Source organism: Haplochromis burtoni, unplaced genomic scaffold, assembly GCF_018398535.1.
Source record: "Haplochromis burtoni strain Fernald_Lab_line unplaced genomic scaffold, NCSU_Asbu1 Contig_659, whole genome shotgun sequence".
NCBI lineage: Eukaryota > Metazoa > Chordata > Actinopteri > Cichliformes > Cichlidae > Haplochromis > Haplochromis burtoni.
In genome coordinates this window covers 190388-209398 of record NW_024583020.1, presented here as the reverse complement: position 1 = coordinate 209398, position 19011 = coordinate 190388, and the positions used below count along the sequence as shown (strand labels likewise).

General features: G+C 38.5%; 1 protein-coding gene across 2 annotated transcripts in view; it reads left to right on the top strand.

The window, feature by feature from the left end:
• Window positions 1-4393: 4393 nt before the first annotated feature.
• Window positions 4394-19011, top strand: part of clvs2 (clavesin 2) — a 46227-nt gene continuing 31609 nt past the window's right edge. The window contains exons 1-3 of one of the 2 annotated variants that reach the window (XM_005949576.3): window positions 4394-5102; window positions 5199-5806; window positions 9340-9514. In XM_005949576.3, coding sequence (XP_005949638.1) covers window positions 5418-5806; window positions 9340-9514 — 564 coding nt within the window. In that variant the 5' untranslated portion in view covers window positions 4394-5102; window positions 5199-5417. Of the gene's footprint in view, window positions 5807-9339; window positions 9515-19011 lie in introns of both variants that reach the window. The other variant, XM_005949575.3, reaches the window with a different exon arrangement.

The following is a 19011-nucleotide window of genomic DNA, read 5'->3' as shown; positions in this document are numbered from 1 at the left end:
TTTCTCATTTGTCTGCATGCTGTCAAAGCAAATGACTTCTGGACTTTTGCACAGCATCCATCTGTACCACTAAAATATTTTAAAATGTATTTATACATTCTTATTTAAATCTAAATGTGTAAAAGATTGTTTTTGATTGAAAATATGTGAAAAATAAATTAATCAGGTGTTTAAAATCACAACACTTGTGGCACTCACGTTGTACCAGCAAGTTCATTAAATGTACGCTTGCTGCCATCTGCTGTTGCTCCAGTCAGTCTTTTTCTTTTCTTTTTTCTTTTTCTCTAATGCATCAGAAAATCAACATTTTGATTATGCTTCTAGAACTAAAGAATCTTTGATAACTGCCTGACATTTTCGCTATGAAATTAAAAAATCCTAGTTCATATGGTGTTTAGTGTTATTATTGGTAATAAATTTTCGTAAACTGCAAATATATAGTCTATCAATAAACTCCGTCACTGAAACTGGTCCACACTAGAAAAGAGTTCACAGAACTCTAAATGTTGTTTAAGTCTAGAATTTGCTAAATCTTTTTTCTTTAGTTCCAGTAAGGATTTTACAGAATTGAATTAAGTCCTAATGACCACCAGAGGGCGCCAAAGTGCCATAAAAGACTACATGTTCAGTAGACGGTTTTCTGTGATTTCAGGAAAACACAAAGTAAGTAAGTAAATATCTTCAAAGCAAGAGTGTTTTCCAGGTAAATGTCAGAGGATACGTACCCATCTGTAATTATCTGGTGCTGGTTTCAGTCACATGGATAGTGTTTGGTTTGTTTGTGTTCCAGAAATGAAATATCTCAAGCCTCAAATGCCATATCACAACTTTTAGCACTTTCCCTTTTGCAAAACTCTTTGCAATCCCCTGGTGCATCCCCCAATTTAACATCTATGTGCAGATATAAATAAATCTAAAATGACATAGAGCAGTTCCAAGAATCATTGAGATGCCAAAGCAAACAAATGCTGTACAACATAAATTCGATATATTAAAGAAGTAACTAAATACAATACTGGTGGGATCCTCATGCTTTGTGCTTATATTTTTGCTGGAATGGTTCACATTCACTTGTCCCCGTAGAGGAAAGAGTCCCTACAGATTAGCACAAAGTTGTTCTGAGTAATGAAACACTTACTTATAGGATTGATCTCTTTTAGGATGGCAATGCTGTCATGCACGAGACACAAGGTGTCTGTGAGTGGTTTGAGTATTTAGTCTTGAGTCACTAAGCAGTGAACCAGCTGAGATTTTATATGAGACAGTGCTGCCCTCTGCTATGATAAAAGTGCAGAATGAGAGTATGTATCCCTGTATTGGAGGTCCAGAGACTTTGGAGAATTAATGCCAAGAGCACTGAAGCTGCATGTAGCTCATTTACATCTTATTTTTAGATGTCTTTACATTTGTCTTCTGTCTGTCTTTGTCCGACATTTAAAAAGAAAAGGCAGGAAATTCACCTGCAGGGTCAGTAGAGCAGTAGAATCCTTGGTCAGCTGAAACGTGAAAACATTTGTTTTTCCATTTTGTTAATTAGCTATTTGGTCCTTGGAGACTAAAAGGCAAATCAAGTCTGAAAATAGCAGCTGGGCCTTTGGAAACCAGAGGTAATGTCTAATGTCTGTCCTCAATACATTCAATTTGCTCTTACACCAGCCCATTAGAGCTGAGGGCAATCCCTGCAACCCCATCGCTTCCCTTGGGAGCCTGTTACTTGCTCAGTACTCCCCCAACCATCCATAAAGGATTTGTCCCTGTAACCATCCCTAGTAACATGGTACCTTCCAATCATTGCTTTTTATGTACCTTCCAATGCACACTTTAGACAGCAGGTGCATGAGTGATGTGGCAATATTGTAGCATAAAAAGTGTAAAAAAGAAAAAGTAAGCCAAGAGGTGGCACGGCTGAGAACTCTCCTGCAGAGCATCATAACATACTTGGACCTGTTTTGTTGTGAGTGGGTGGCCATTTCATTTGTGCTAATTCAGGAGGAAATGTGCTCTCTGAAAGATGAATTTTTCACTTAAAGGCTTAAAAGACCTCTTTGCATTTCTAAATGTTTTTTTTCTACATGCATTTCCTCTCATAGTGGCAGCATCTGAACTGAAGTGTTCAAAGATAAAACGAGGGTGTGAGAAAATAGAACCACAACTTTAACAATGTAAGTTTACACAGTTCACTTCTGACAGATGTGTGCATTTACGCCATCTGCTAAATTCTCTTGAATTTATTATAAGCAGCAAAACTGAGTTCCATCTAGAGCCATGAAGTGGCTCTTTTGGTTTCAACCATTTAAATCCAGTTCTCTCCAAGCGCAGCCTGTGGGGAGGGAGGCCAGCGACATTGACAAGCCATATCAAGTCATATTCTGGCTTTCTACAGTCATCACAACTTTTGAAAACCCATAATTAAAATGCACAACCTTATAAAAACACAAGCATGGATGGTCTAAACTTGTAAAATTACATCAAAGCATGAAAGTGGTGCATATGGATGTGATGCTTTGCTGATTTGCCGACTTCAGATTCAACATATGCAAAAGTCATCTGACAAGAACTTAGGGGATTTTGTGTATGTGCATGTGTTTACGTGTGTGGGAGAGAGTTATGTTTACTCTTGCCAAAACCACACAGGCTCTGCTTTTGCAGGTGTAGTTCTTCAACAAGGAAACAAAAAAATGTCACTATTGATTTTTAAAAATCAAGTAAAAATCAAGTAGAAGAAAGACTCTCAGTGCATCCCCCCCCCCGCTCTCTACTTGTTTCATGTGTTGCATTTTTGTCATGACTGTGCTACTTTTGCAGGCAGCAGCAGAGGTGACTGGGCTGCGCACTCGACCGTGTGCAGTGACACACTAAGCCGGCAGAGAGACTAGCAGGCAGATACAATAGAAATTAATTCAGCTTGTTAAAGTGCAGCTGTCTGGTCAGCACTGAGCAGGTGTCACCCCTGTCACCCCCCACCCAACTTCACTCTCCACATTCATCTATTCATTTGCACTCCCCTTCCCCCATACAACCCTCTAGCTTGCTATTATAACTATCAACACCTTTTCAGTCATAAAACAACAAACAGCCATGTACTATACGACCTGTTTTACTACACAAGTAATAAATAAGTAACATAATAATTCATAATTTTTCCATTCTTGCATCTTTCTAACTAACACCTTCCTCTTTCCCTTCGTCCAGCTCCTTGTTGCTTTATTCTAGTGTGAGACCTCCCCCAGGCAGACATGAACCTACAAAAGAATATGTTAAAAACCGACTAAAACAAGCTGTTATATGAGTGATATTTTGAGTTAATGAGGCAGTTGATGGTGCCATAAATTCTTCTGCAGGAAGAATTTAATGCATTTCATGTACGATGGCAGAAAAAAGACAGGAATGATCTGAACAAAAGGGGAAATGAATTACTGAACTCATGCTTAGAAGTTGAGGTTGTTTCGGTGGAAAAGTCTGCTGTTTGCATTCATGTCGCCAGTTTTAGCAGTGATCTCTTCCCTTATCCTCAGGACACTAACAGATTTTATATTTGATGCACTGTCATTCTTATTTTCTGCCGTAGATAACACATAACTCTAAAATGCAAAAAAACAGGTTCACTCTACAAATTCAAACTGAGCAGATGGGAGGGTTTGTAGGTCAATTCTTTGATGTTTTGGGGGAATTTAAATAACCCATGGACAAGGTTACATTCTTCCAAATAGCATTTAATGAGCGAATGCATATTTTATTTAAGACATTTAATAAATTACCTTAAAACTTGCACTGATTTCACATGAAATGTAAATGAAATATCAAACACTTTAAGTATTTTTTTTATAAAAAGTGTTTAGAAAGCTTTAGAACATATGTGATATACAGTATGGAGATAAAAATGTACAGAAAACACAGACAAACAAGAATCCAGGACAGGATGGCTTTGTGACAGGACAGATTTTAATTCAGTCAAGTCTTCATTATGATTCTTAGTTCATATTTCTTATGAAATCCCAGCAAGGCGAGGAAAAATACAAAGCACATTTTCTATCATTTCCTTCATCAAAAATTACATTAAATTTAAAGTTAAATGCAAATTAAAGTTAACCTGTGCATAATTTCAGATATAAAAACTACACACAAACGGTTCTTTAAGGTGAAACGGAGAAAGAAGAGGGTGACATAGAGGTTCCCAACTTTCCGTCGGGCCTCCAAAGCCCAGAACCCCTCCCTGTCTTCAGCATTTACCTTCATCTTATTGCCCTACACCCGTTCATTTGAGTTGCCTGCTCTCTCCTCCGCTGAGCATCCTTTTTTTTACAGCTATTCTCCATCTCTTTGCCACCTGCCCTCTCTCCCCTCCCTTCGTTCCTCGTTGCATCTGTTGTCTTTCCATCTTACACTCTACCCCCACCCCTTTCCCCCTTCCTCCCCGCCGGTGGTGACCGTACACCGACCGGATCACAGACTCTTGTTGTCAGTCACTTTCCCGGCGAACAGACGGCAGCAGCAACAGCAGCAGGCGGAGCGGAGACGGCAATCCCCCCACACGCACACATCTACCCCACCCCTTTCAAAAAAAAACAACAAAAAAAAACGGAGGCAGGAGGGGAACAAAACCTTGCGGGACACCTGTGCTGCTGGATTCCCTCTTTTGGGGCTTTCATGAACATTATTAGAAACCTAAATTCACACCCAGTTTTTGGGTTATGTGGACGAGGAGCGGAGATCAGTAAAACTGGGATGTAGATGCAGAAAAAAGCGGCCAAATCTGCTTCGATTGGACTGTGGCGAAGCCGTCGGCGGCACCACCAGTAGCACCAGCACCAGTATTGGTCGGTCGGCGGATGGAGATGCGTTGTGAAGGCGGAGGGATGATGATGATGATGATGATATAGCAGGTTGCTGCAGGGTCGTGCCGCATTGCCTGGCCGCCGCGAGCGACGCCGGGGAGTCGGTGATGCTGTCGTCGTCATTGTGCCACAGAAAGAGAGAGAAAGAGAGGAGAGGCTCTGACATGGAGGGAAGCGGCTGTCTGTCGACTCCGAGCTCAGGCCGCCCGGATCAGCAGGTTGGATGTACCGCCTGAAGGCTGGAGGACCTGATTCATGATATACATGGTGGGAAATTGTGATAAAGTTGAATTCTTTGTGGTGGAACTGATTTTTTTCTGTGCGCAAAAAGTGAATGGCCCATATGTTGATTATGCATCACAGGAGCATCATAGCAGCTGCGTGTGTGCCAGTTCAGGGTGGATTACGTCTACAGAGCAGCAGGCCTCCATCTGAAGTCAGCTACTGATCAGGAAAGCGTGAAGAAAACACTTCAGTATACTTTCTTACCCTGTTGCTGCTCCGGGGGTAACCATTTGTACTGGTGTTTCATTGGAAGCTGGTGTGGTGTGATCCCCCGTGGAGGGACAGCTGTTGCAAAAGATGACTCACTTACAGGCTGGTTTGTCTCCAGAGACCCTGGAGAAGGCCAAGGTAGAGCTGAAAGAAAACCCTGAGACTTTACACCAGGACATCCAGGAGGTCAGGGACATGATCATCACCAGACCGGACATCGGGTTCCTCAGGACAGACGATGCGTTTATCCTCAGATTCCTCCGAGCCAGGAAATTCAATCACTTTGAGGCGTTCCGGCTGCTGGCACAGTATTTTGAGTACAGACAGCAAAACCTAGACATGTTCAAGAACTTGAAAGCAACTGACCCGGGCATTAAGCAGGCCCTGAAGGATGGTTTCCCTGGCGTGCTCTCCAATCTGGACAGATATGGCAGGAAAATATTGGTCCTGTTCGCTGCCAACTGGGACCAGAGCAGGTAACAAAGAGGGGTTGTTATTAATGAGAAGAAAAAAGGGCTTTTGGAGAGTAGAAATCAGTGTTTTAATCTTTATAAAGTGGAGACTGGTTTATGGAACTGTCTATTCAGCACCACACAGCTGTTGTTTACTAGGAAACTACAAGAACTCTTTAACCAACTAAATAATCTTTATGGAAATATTAAAATAAAAGTATGAAATCCAAAATAATAAAAACACATGTAGCTAAATATCCATATATATCACCCATACACTGTGTAAATGCTGAGCTCATTTCCTGGCAAGGATTTTAAGATGGGAGGACATTTAGTGAGGTGGCCCACTGATGTTGGACTAATTGGCTCAGGGTCAGCATTCCAGTTCATCCCAAAAGGTGCTGTCTGGGCTGTGTCCAGTCACAGCACACTGTCTGCAGCGTGATGATGAAGCGTAATACCTTTTTTTTTAAATGAGGACTGAGAGGTAGCCTACCCCAAATCACAAATCACAGCCTCACACCAGAGGTGACAGGGGGGAGGGTGTACAGTACAGTTTGTACTTATTTATAATTTATTTCAGCATGAACACACAATGTCAAATATTCTCAAGTCTGGCTACATGGTTTTTAGTCTTTTTACCCAAGCTGGGGAAATGGCTCTGGTCACCTGGTCTACAGTTTTGCCCCAGACTTAAATATCCAAACAACTATAAAAAAACAAAACAAAAACTGAGCTGTAATAGCTTAGCAGGCCATTGAAGATGTGACTGTATGTCTCCCTCAGGATGAACTGTTTTCAATTTGATTTCGATTTTGGTGATCAAATCTTTATTTTGTAGATACAACACAGGCAGAATTTTGTGTTCCTTGCAGTTTACTTTGGTTTATCACCAAATAATGTCAGGCAGTAAACTAAAGTTACACTGATCAGTTTTATTTTTGAATGTCTTTGACTGATATAAGATTTATACAGGCTCTGTTGCATTTATTGCTAAGTAACAAAGTTAGCATACTACTAATATGTTCAAACTAAACAGTGAATATATTCAGCATGTTTGCATGACTGTAAAGTAGAACCTTCCCATCCAGTAAAAAGCAGTTTAACAGACACCAAAAAGACTTTTATAGATGTCTGAAAAATACTAAAATTAGTTTTTACAGGCATTTTCTCACTTTGTTGACATGGCTACAAAAATGTTTACATCTAAATTTGGTTAAAATGGTACGTCGTTCTCTGCAATCTCCTCAGCAGATATAAACTGTTTCTCGGGGCCAGTAATAATTTTTTTAAGTTTGCTTATTTGAAGAAATAAAAAAGGCTAGGTGTGATCTGTATGTCTAAATAATGGTCTAAACCAAATTTAACCCAATTTTAGTTTAATCCTTGCGAACCATTCAGACCTTCGGTATAATCAACAGAGAATTACAGAGTGGGTAACCATGAGTTGATGAAAAGTTGATGTTAGGTTGAATTTAGTTCTTTGCAATGGCCATAAAATATATATTTTTTTCACCTTTCACTTTCCAAATAAGTTTAGTTTCAATGTATAAATACGTTTAAATGGCTGGTTGACCAGATTAAACCCAGAAAACAACACCCACGTCTCGTGTTCTGGGGCCTTGTCTTGTTATCTTATGACGCCTTGAAATGAAGTGTTGGTTTCTTGCACGTGTTTGTCACATCCTGTATTCATCTTATGCCTCATGTGCCCTATACTGTAAATCATCTCAAGACCTTTCAGGGCCTGGCTTATTCACCCACTGTGGCTTATTTCAGGGGAAAAATCTTTGTAATTACAACTATCAGATAGTAACAGGTTTAAATAGAACATGGTAAATGGACTGGTTCTTATATCGCGCTTTTCTACTCTACCGGAGCACTCAAAGCACTTTAGGCTTTAGATATGAATGTTTATGCTTTAGATAAAGTGGTGCCAGAGTACTTAATTCAGTAACATAGGGGCTGTTAGATACCCCTCATTACTCTGTGTTTATATCCTTACAATTTTAGTCAATAAAATAACAAATTAATGTAAAATTAAGTGCTGAAATTACATTTCCTCAACATTTTAGGGAGGAATCTGCAGACAGCATTTGTGTATTTTTTTGTTATATTTTTTCATTAGTCTGTATTACTGTCACTATTCATTCACAGAGTCTAGTGCTTTACTGTCTCATAAATAACAGCACAGACTGAGCCAGACTGGTTCAAGGCTAGAAACTTGACTCATATTAAAGCTCTAAGTTGCAGTTTATTTGGCTTCAATATAGAATCGGGCTTGTTTATTGTTTTGGATATAACCAGAATCTGTAGAGACGTCCACCATCTGTTCCATATGTCTGATTACACAACAAATAATTTACCGTGTATCTAATAAAAACCAAGGAAATAACAATAACCCGACAGATCTCGCTCGCTTTCGCATGACTTTGATCACATAAACTACACATAGTGTGATAAAACCTTTATGTTTTAGTGTGGTGTCAAGTAGAAAAAGTTTGCAAGTTTTAATTGCATTCATAAGATTAAAATAAAATAAATGATTGATCGCTCCTCTCTGAACATGAATCAGTTTGTGAAATCTGTCTGGGTGTTTCATGTTATGCTTTTGTTTCTGTCCAGTGCAGTTTAGAAAGACTTAAAAGCTATGTTGGATATTCTGGATATATTATTAGTAGTCTCAACTAGTAGACGCCTCAACTTGTGCCCGCAATTATGAAAAGGACATCTGTTTTGCTGCCTGATAAGCTAATTAAAAAATACATTATCTGTAGACTAAGGCAATAGGTTTCTTGATAAGGAAGCAGAGAAAGATGAAGAGCGAGATAAGATAATGAAGGGCAACAACAAACAGGAAAAAAAGCACAAGTGTTAAATAGGTACGTGAAGCATCTGAGGTATCAGCTGGATGAAAACCCACAGGGATGGACGAAAGTAGCACCAGGGACCACACAGTCACCAATGACAACAATTAAAATGTCCCTGAAAACACCCAGCAGATACATTTGAGCTTTTTCACAACCATTTTGTGGCACAAAGGAACTAAAGACCTATAATTAATTCATGACCAAATTAAATTGAGTGAAGGTTATCAATAAATTTTACTGACAAAGTTGTGTCAGGCTGATTCAGAGATACCGTCTACAGCTCTTTCATGACATTTATGAATGAGGGCAGTTCAGCACTCTTGTCTTTTAACTGATTCAAGTAACATTTTTTATTTAATAAATTCTTTAGTCAATGTTAGCAAATGTCAAAGGCTTTATCAAAGTTTGTCATGAGCGAGTTTGATGTCCGCAGTGTTGACCCGTCTAATCAGAACTCAAACCAGAGATTTTTTTTTATCTTGCAATCAAATGCCGCAATAAATCCTCGAATTTGAGAAAGTGTAGCTGGGAGATGTTTGATATTTTCAACTTTTAACTTTACAAATGTCCTTCATCTCCTTAGCTCGTCAAACCGTCAATATATATACTTTTTTTCATTTCTCTTCATGACTGTAAAATCTGTTCTGCTATTTTGTTAAATTAAAAGCTATCTTACATTCGTCTCAGATACACGTTTGTGGACATACTGAGGGCTATCTTGCTGTCACTGGAATCTATGATAGAAGATCCCGAGCTGCAGGTCAACGGCTTCATCCTCATCATTGACTGGAGTAACTTCACCTTCAAGCAGGCATCCAAACTGACTCCCAGCATGCTGCGACTGGCGATTGAGGGACTACAGGTAAGGAGCTGGGTTGGATCTGACTCTGACTCCAGAGCTGCAGTTTGCATCCCGAAACATGAAAATGATTTATTTGATCCTGAACCAGAATTGTTCTTAAATCCTGTACGAAAAGCTTTAGTTTCATTTTGTTTCACACTTTACAATCATATCGAATGTCCTAATATGTTAGTGGCAAATTATTCTTATTTCCTGAATATATTTGACACTAGAGCAAAAAGTTAGCAACTTATACATCGATTAACATAGTAAATAGGATAAATATCCTATATTCTAAGCTTCTACAATTACAGTCTTGTCCCTGACCAACTTTATTTTCCCTCTTCTGTAAAATCGTAAGCTTTACTTTTCTCTAAAGTACTATTTTTGATTTTGCTACAGCACCGGAACAAACCTCCAGCCCTCTTTCCATCATCCTCTCTGCAGTCGAAATGTTCCACTTAGGAACAAGTCAAGCACCGTGTTAAAGCTGTGAGCTTCTTTAAATCGCATGAGGAAAAAAATAATGACATTTCCATTTTGATTACGCACTGCTGGGTATTTCTTCTTCTTCTTCTTCTTTTCAAGCCTCATTTGGCAGGTAGATGATGTAAAAAAAAGTGATTTTTACTGGTTGTCAGTTTGCTAATAAGAGGTGGTATTCCAGCTTTTATCGTGTAAACAGAGAAATGAAGTGAGATATGACATTTATACTAGTATAGTTAAGATTTTTTTCATGGCATGAAAACGCATTAGTCTTCTTAGCCGTCACAAACACCTTTAACGTTATTACTGAAATAGGTTACGGGAGAAAAGACTCACAGGCAGCACATAGCGCTGTCCTCGTGTCACTAGCCAAACCCGAGAGGAAAGGTCTTGCTTATTGCTGTGTTTGGGTGACAATTACTCGTGTTGTGGTGACATAAATCTGTCTGTAGTCACATTAGGGGATTTGTCTTCTTTATGGGGACAAAGTGCCCATAACATACATCAAAGTTTAAGATAAGGTTAGGACAAAGGGTAATATGGGGATGGTTGGTAAGTAAGAGTTACTTCTGAATGAACTAAATGAAAGTCAATGTAATGTTCTCTGAAATCTTGGAAAAATTTGTGTGTGTGTGTGTGTGTGTGTGTGTGTGTACATAGATAAGGGAGGTTGTTATTGCTTTCTCAACATCTCTGTGAATCATCTGGCAATTTGTGTTGAGCCCCATTAGTCAAGTGAAATCTAAGGGGAAGTGTTTCTTGAGGGAAGTGTTTCTTGAGACGCAGCATGGTCTGAGAAATTACCTGATATGTCTGTGATGGATACCAAAGTGTCACAACTGCATCGTTTGAGTTTTACACTTAATTTGCATCCTGTGGTTTTTTTCTTGCAAATTCCCTGAGGGTAAAACAAGCACGACAGAAGCTTTCTGTATACCTCTGTGAGAATAGAGTGTTTACCTTCCAAAAATCTAATGTTGCTGCTGATAAACAGGACCTGCATCAAACCCTCTTTTGAATATGAAGAAGGCTGAGAGTAATGACGGTTATCAAATTACCTTACCTTTGTAGTTGGTACTGTGTAAAAGGCCTCCATAGCAACAGCTGTTGTTGTTTGGTCCATAGGAGACTTGTTGGTCGTGTTACCTGTGATTTTAGGGGTTTGAGCATGATGACAATATATATGTTTCACTTCAGAGAGAAATAAAATGTAGAAATCATCCAGTGCTGTAATGACTGGTGACTTTTCGCTGCTACATTTTGAATGATTGAACCGGTGCTTCTGATATTCTGGAAACCAAGCCGAAAACAGAAGATTTTCTTTCAAATAATGACAGGAAACATTGATCAGTAACATGAAATTCTCACTGTATAATTTACACTCAGCGGACAGTTTGTTAAGTTCACCTTCCCAGATCTGCTTCAATTCTTCATGACATAGATTCAAAAAAGTGTTGAGCCACATAAACGCTGGCTGCACATCCACAATGTGAATCTCCCATTTCACCACACCCTAAATGTGCTCTGTTGGATTGAGATCTAGTGACAGTGAGTTTGAGTACAGCAAACTCATTGTCAGGCACAACCAGTTTGAGATGATCTGACCTTTATGACATGTTGTGTTATCCTGCTGAAAGCAGCTGTCATAAGATGGGTACAGTGTGGTCAGAAGGGATGGAAACAGTCAGCAAAAATACTGAGGTAGGCTGTGACATTTAAACAATGCTCAGGTGGTGCAAAGGGCCCAAAATGTGCCAAGATCCAACATCAGAACTGGGCAGGATGGGTCCATGCTTTCATGTTGTTTAGACCACAGTCTGACTACCATCCAAATGTCAGCACAAATCAAAACTTCTCAGACCTGACAATGTTTTTCCAAGCTTCTCTCATCCAGTGTTGGTGACCCAGTGTTGCAGCTTGAGTTTCCTGTTCATAACTGATACGTGTGATGGTGTGGACTTTACTGCTGTAGCTCATCTTCTTAGAGGTTTGATGTGTTGTATGTTAAAAGATGCTCTTCTGGTTGTGATGAGTGGTTATTTGAGTTACTGTTGCCCTCTTATCAGCTTATAGCAGTCTGAACAGTCTGAACTGTTTACATGCCTAAAAGCATTTTGTAACTGTTGTGTGTATTTACGTGTATATTAGGGTGGTTAGGGTTGCAGTGGTCTGGTAATGTTAATATCATGGCTTTGTACCAAATTATACAGAATTGTACACTTTTTTGTATCATTATACACATTATAATGATAGAATTAATTAATTAATTATCATTTACCCTTTGCTTTTTCTTATGAATTATGTGTTGGAGATAGTCTCAGGGTTCACTGGTCAGTTGTTTGGTCAACATACTTCCATCTGGCCAAATTCTCATTGGTCTAAATATAGGTGACTAGTCTTATTGTCACTAGTTGGCAAAATCCTGCTATTTTGCAAACTAATCAGCAATTCTTCTTAGAAGAGACTGAACTATGCTCCCTAAAGTCACATTTCTACTAATCCCCACAAAGACAAAGACGTTAGCAAAGTGCATTTCTTCTTTAGCCGGATACTTTCCACCTCCTCCACTTTCTGTAAACATTAGTTTTCTGCTGTCAGCACACAGTTGATGTGGTATGTTGGTGAGGGAAAAATCCTCCCTTTTTTCAAGGGGAGGAAATAACTGTAGACTGAAGCCAGTGCATCACTGTGATGAGTCCATACATAACACATTTCTGACGGCTCTCCAGACACAGATTAGAGCCTGAATTATTGATGGGAGCTATTAGCTGAGCCCTGAGTCATTCCTAACTGTGCGACTGCTTGGCCGAATGGATGTTCATCGCTTGGTGCAGAAAACAAAGAAAATAGGTGCGATAAGGTGGTTTAATTGGTTTTACTTTGAGAAATAAAATGCAAAAAGAAAAACTAGACACTGAAATCGAAATGGCTGTGGTGATCAATTCAGTCTTATTTTTCTCAGGATATGAAAAGAAGAATATAATTTCTGATGGCCTATGGCCTTTACTTTCCTATTGTCAGCATTTTTTTTTAATTACCGCAAATGCCATAAAGTACCAATGTATCCTGCGAACAGTTATTGTGTTTGTGCATGTGTCCCGTGCCTCATATGCTTTATTTCTTTGTCCCACTGAGCTACATTAAAGCCTAAACAATATTAAAAAATCCATCATTGTGCCACCTTAATATGTTCCTGAATAACACGAGTACACTCTTACACTTGTTTGTTTTGACTCAGTCACACAAACAAACGCTGTCCTGGTGTGTTGAATATTCATTCGAGCCACAAATATGTATTAATTCACAGCTAAAAATACATAGGACCCTACACACATAGTTTTCTCTGTTTTTGTAAATTTTGCTAAATGATAATAAGGAGAATACACATACCACTACTTAAAACCTGAACTACATACTTTTCTTGTTTAAAAGTCAGAAGACTCCAGTATACTCGGAGCAGAGGGCCTTTTAAATGAACCCAAATTCAAAAGCTAATAAAGGATCGTGCTGCAAGTTAGGTGCATATAAATTGCATTTGTGGCACAATTTTCCCCAAATAATAATTTTTAATCCAAATAAGCACCTAGGAAATGCATTAAATATTGTATTTCAGCCTCTGTACAGCAGAATTAAGCCTGAATCATTCCCACACACTCAGAGAGAGATCTGAATACTGTTAAACAGTCAGTGAGTCACTTCAGTCTGAGCAGGTTTGGTTGTGAATCTTTAAACCATTAAGTGCACTGAAAGCAGCTGACTCACACTAATGTACAGAGCTTTTTTGGGTGTGAGAATTTGAAGTAGTTTCAGGCTGATTTACACCAAATGCATCCCTGAGTTAAACTTTTCTGCGCGTCAGCAACTTCATACGCTGCTGTCCATGTTTCTCTTTGTTTCTAAAGACTTTTCAGTTCGTTCTGCAGGATTTTCTGACGTCGATATGAACTGACACCAACGAGACATGTAAAAGCAGCTACAAGCATGCAGTATTATTAGTGTTTTAGAGGAACTGTTATCAATCTCAAAACCAAAAGGGGTGAACGTTTGTTTATTTTAGGTTTTGGTTAATCTCTTGTTTTTCTTGCATGGTTTTCAGTAGTGCTGTGACCACAATTCACTGCATGTTCCACACTTCCTTCCTATCAGCTGAAAAACAGGCTGAATATGTAACTACAGCAAATCAATTCCACTTACCTTGAAATTAATTCAAATTGAGCTTGACAGTTGAGTTTGCCTTTTGGTGGATAAATAATCTTAACCATCCCAAAATAAGCTAGTTTGACATTCTTGAATTGGTGCTCAAACTGCTTCGTCTGTGCTTTAAAGTTTGTCATGGCAACCCTGATAGTGTTAGTTTTAAGGAAATAGCATGTAGGCCACATGCAGTGAGATCCAAATTTGTAGCTCAGTATTGTAAACAGATCACAGAAGAAGCATGTCTGGATCCCTGCTGGGGCCCCCTCGAGGGCTCTGTGTTCATTTTTATATCTGCAAATACACGACTGATTGTGTTTTTCTGAGGATTATCTTTTGGGCTTTTATTTTTTATTTTTTTATTTTTTTCTGTAAGTGCAAATCCAAGACGCACACAGGAAATATGGGGAGACAGCGATAGTGATGGGGTCATTTATTCTGTCTTACTCCATGACCCATTATCACTGACTGTTAAAGAGAATAAACAACCTACTCTCTGCTTTGTTATGATTGCATGGAGGATCATGCTAGCCATTAAGGGTTTATCAGCATGACTGCACAAATATGATCAGCAAATTCAACGTTTCTGACAGTTCTTTACAAACCACGTTCCAGGCTTAAGTTGACCCCCTGCTGGGTCTTTGACTGGAGATTTATATTTTCTTAGCCTAAAGCTATAACCGTTAAGTTAGCTAATTAATCCCGCTCCTGTTTTTTTTTTCAACATCAACAACAAAAAACCCCTAAACCAATGTGTATACTGTCTTTAGCTATTATGTGTCCACTTCTGTCCAATGATTAAGACAGCCTATCTCGTTCATTGATGAATGTTAACAACATTATAAGCCTTTATGGTATTCTATGAATGGCTGTAAGAAATGAAGTATACCCAAATTCAGTTACATGTAGATCCACTTTGAGCAGGAATAATTTGAAGTGCTCTGTATGACTGTTCATAAACAATGATGCTCATAAACACCATTGTTTATGAGCATTTGTTTACACAGCTTTCATCAGGGCGTTTAATTTGGGTTGAGGTCTAGATTTTGACTGAACCTTTGCAACACCTTCATTCTCAGTTTGGGCCAAGCTTTAGCTGCCTGACAGATGACCTCATATTTCACTCTAGAATACTTTAGGATACAGAGGAGGTCATAGTTGGCTGTGCTGTGCTTGGCAGCTGGTATGAGGTGTTTGCGTTGATATGTTGTGTTCGGTTTTTGCCAAATGTGGCACAGCATCGCTAAACAACTTCACTTTGGTTTATAGGCTCACCATGTTGACATAAGACACGATGCTGCTGCAGTATGTTTAAACCCAAGAAAGTGGCATTGCATCAGTGTACTCATGTGGTACTCTGATGCAGCACATCCTTTTCATCTGCTCCTGTCTTTCCCTTCTAAAACGTTTGGTCAGCTGACCTGTCAGACATTAGTTTATGTAACACGTAATACCTCTTTTCCACCCACAGTTGGTCCCAACTTTTGGCATTTTTTTGGTGATGTTGTGTTTAGACCAGCTTTTTGGTACCTTCAGGTGGAAATGAATGGGATTCATTCTAGATTTGGCAGTGGCGTGATCTTAAATCAATGAACAGCCTTTTAAGAGCCATCAGTTAGAAACTCTAACATGATGAAAATATGAGTAAGGCAGTGGCTCATTTTGAAGGCGCACCAAACTAGCTGCTAGTCGAGAATCAAACCAGAGTGTTAAACACCAGTTTAGGTATGTTATAGAAAAAAGCCTGGATCCTAAAACAGTGTGTCTCAGGCAGTTCAGCAGCAGTTAGACAGTGAGTATCTCCTTTTATACAAACTTTGCAAAATGTTTTATGTGCACAAAAAGCGTGACACAATAAAGGAAACAAAAACAGCAGAAAGTTGATATAATGGACACTTTTAAAGAAGCATGGCCGTAAGTCTCTGAGATTTCTTGTCATTGTGGTTTGCAGATTTTGAAGTCTAAAGGTTTGGAATACATGTGTGAAATATCTTCTTCAGTGATTGTAGATCTTAAGTTGTGTGTCTTCTATCATCTTTTTTCTTACACACCTAGAAAAACAATCCTTCCAGTTGTGTTTTTTTTTAATGTTTTTATTTTTTTTGCCCTGCTTACCGATTTATGTCAGAACACAGTCAACGGGGCAAGAGTTCTGAGTTAGTATCTGATGCAACAGCGTTTGTGTCCTTAAGCTGAACTTCTCTGCAGTCTTTGTTTAATGTGCTGCTTCATTGTTTGCTGCAGACAGATGGTGCTCTTTGGGATTTGTGTTCCTATGCCTTTAAGTACATACAACACAGTTCATGACTGATTTACTCGACTGTGTGAAGCACTACCTTCCACTTACATTTCTTTATGTGTAAATTAGATTACATTCAAGTGTCATAAGAAACACAGGAGGTAATAAAGTGTGCGCAAAATGGGATTCAAACCCATCCTGACATAATCCTCCAGGATTACAGTGTTACAGAGGGATTAGAGCTGTGTGGTACTGTGTGGTTCTTTAAGGGTGTTCTTCTCAAAAGTATGATTTAAAGTAATATATGAACAGGTTTTACATGAAAAAACAGTTCAAGAAAAGTCATACAAATGACTTTAAAGATTTTTAAGGCAGGTTAAAAAACAGAGGAACATTGAAAAATCTTAAAATAAAACAAGAAAAGCATTAAACATTTAGTTGTGGACACACTACCACTAAAGTAAGAAATGATATTTTCTTAGCTCTTCATCTTGTTGACAGATTTTATTGTCTACACTGACATTATGTCTGTGTCATGAGTGTAACATGTTGTATCGTACTGTGGACTGCAGCAGCTTCTCATGCTGTCTTGTTCCTGAGGTTTAGATTTGTGAATCACCTCGTTAACGTGATCTGTCACAGTCTGACGCCATCTGACCTCAGATCAACTACCTGCCACTCACTGTAATGAATGAGCTGTCCTGAATCTGATGGGTAACCGACTGTGCAGTCGCTGACAGTCAGTGGACTCAATCTTGCAGCTTCATGTGTTTAAGCTGCATTCAAGGATGCAGCGTTTAACTTCAATATTCTAAAAATCATGTGAAAATCAGTGATATTCTGTCTGTGTGCGGAACTTGGCTCAGATTTACAGATCAGCTGGAAGGACTGCGTTATTTAGATTTTGTCCATCGCATAGTTTTTTTTTTTTTTTTTTTTAATGGGGGGGGGGGGGGTAGGGAATCCAATGGTTGCTCTCATTTTGTGTTTTTAGCAGAAAGCGTGATGAGATTCCGCTTCCATTAAATAATTAAAGCCAAATGGAGTAGCAGCTTTATCTCCACAAACAAAGTGCATCACAGCAAAGCCACGCGCCAACATCCTGCTACTCTTAAATCTATATATTCTATATATTTCTGTCATGCTTTTATATGTGTGCCATCAGTTCTGTCTACATTACTATCTCACTATATATGATCCTATTTCTGAAAATCGATTGAGTACACCAAAGAGCTGTGTTACTATATGATAGAATTTCTAGCCATTTTTCAGTTTACAAACTGCTTCACACGACCTCCCTCCAAGCTGAAAGCTGAACGCTGACACTGGTTTGGATGTAGCCTTGTAAAATAAATATTATTAAGGTTTGTGAGTATAAATGGATAGATTTACAGTACAAGGTCAGGTGCCAGGTATCCATTCGTGCATTTCTCCTAAATATATTAGTTAGATTTTAGTAAAACTTCCATACAACGATCACCAAATGAGTCTTCACCCAAACTGCGCACGAGGTTAAACTCAGTGTCATATCGATCAGTTTGTGGGTAATTTTTCTTTTTCACAGAAACTGACTATTGTTCAGATTCTAGTGAAACCAGATGAATTTGTCCTGAATATGAATGTTTGGGATCTCATCTCTTCTCCATGGATTTTAACTTTCATTAGTTTGAGATCCAACCAATGACAAGAAAGATCAAACATTTCTTAAAACTTTCTTAACTTTCTACACGAGCTGCTTCATGCATTACAATAGCCTGTGTCACCGATGTTCCGGTTTCTTCTTTTGGATCGTGTAACATATGCAATGAGAAAAGAGACATTATGCCAAATATCTCAGCCAATCAAAAATACATTAAATTCTGCTTATTGGTTGGGCATCATAAACGCTACCTGTATTTTTATCCACTGGGGTTAGGTTGTTTGCCAGACCCAATAATCTATTTTGTATCACTTCTTGCTGTTCTTCTGTCCTATTCAGGTTTTTATTTATGGATCTCAGGATGTGCAAGCTCACCCATAATCAATAAGCTCCTGACTGACTCAGCCTTTTTCTCTGTAAAAATTAAATAATATACAATGGATATGAGTTTCCAAATGTGCAGTATTATATATCAGTCAGGATGTCTAAAATATATCATCTTGAAAATCTGCAATACCATCACATTTTTTTTCAGGGATGAATGAGCTGCCAATTCATTCCTGGTCCTTATTTTTTATTTATTTATTTTTTTCTGAATGCAAAATCAGTGCAACACTACATACGAGTTTCAATATTTCTTACTGTAAGGTAATCATTTCACATCTTAATGCCTTTAATAATTAATTAGGTAAGTGAATGAAAATTGATAGATGGATATTTTTCTTTCTCTTTCTCTTAAGTAACCATTGCTTACATACAAAAATAAAATGGATAAATAAAATGAATTGGAAAAAAAAATAGTATATATACATTAAATTATTTGATTTTTATCCATATATTTCAATGTTTTTCTAGTCAAAACTTTTAACAAAACAAAAGCCAAATCTAAAAGCCAGTCAGATGCTATTCGCAACAGAAGGTAGCACTTTCTCTAATAACACTGTTTAATAACCAACATTA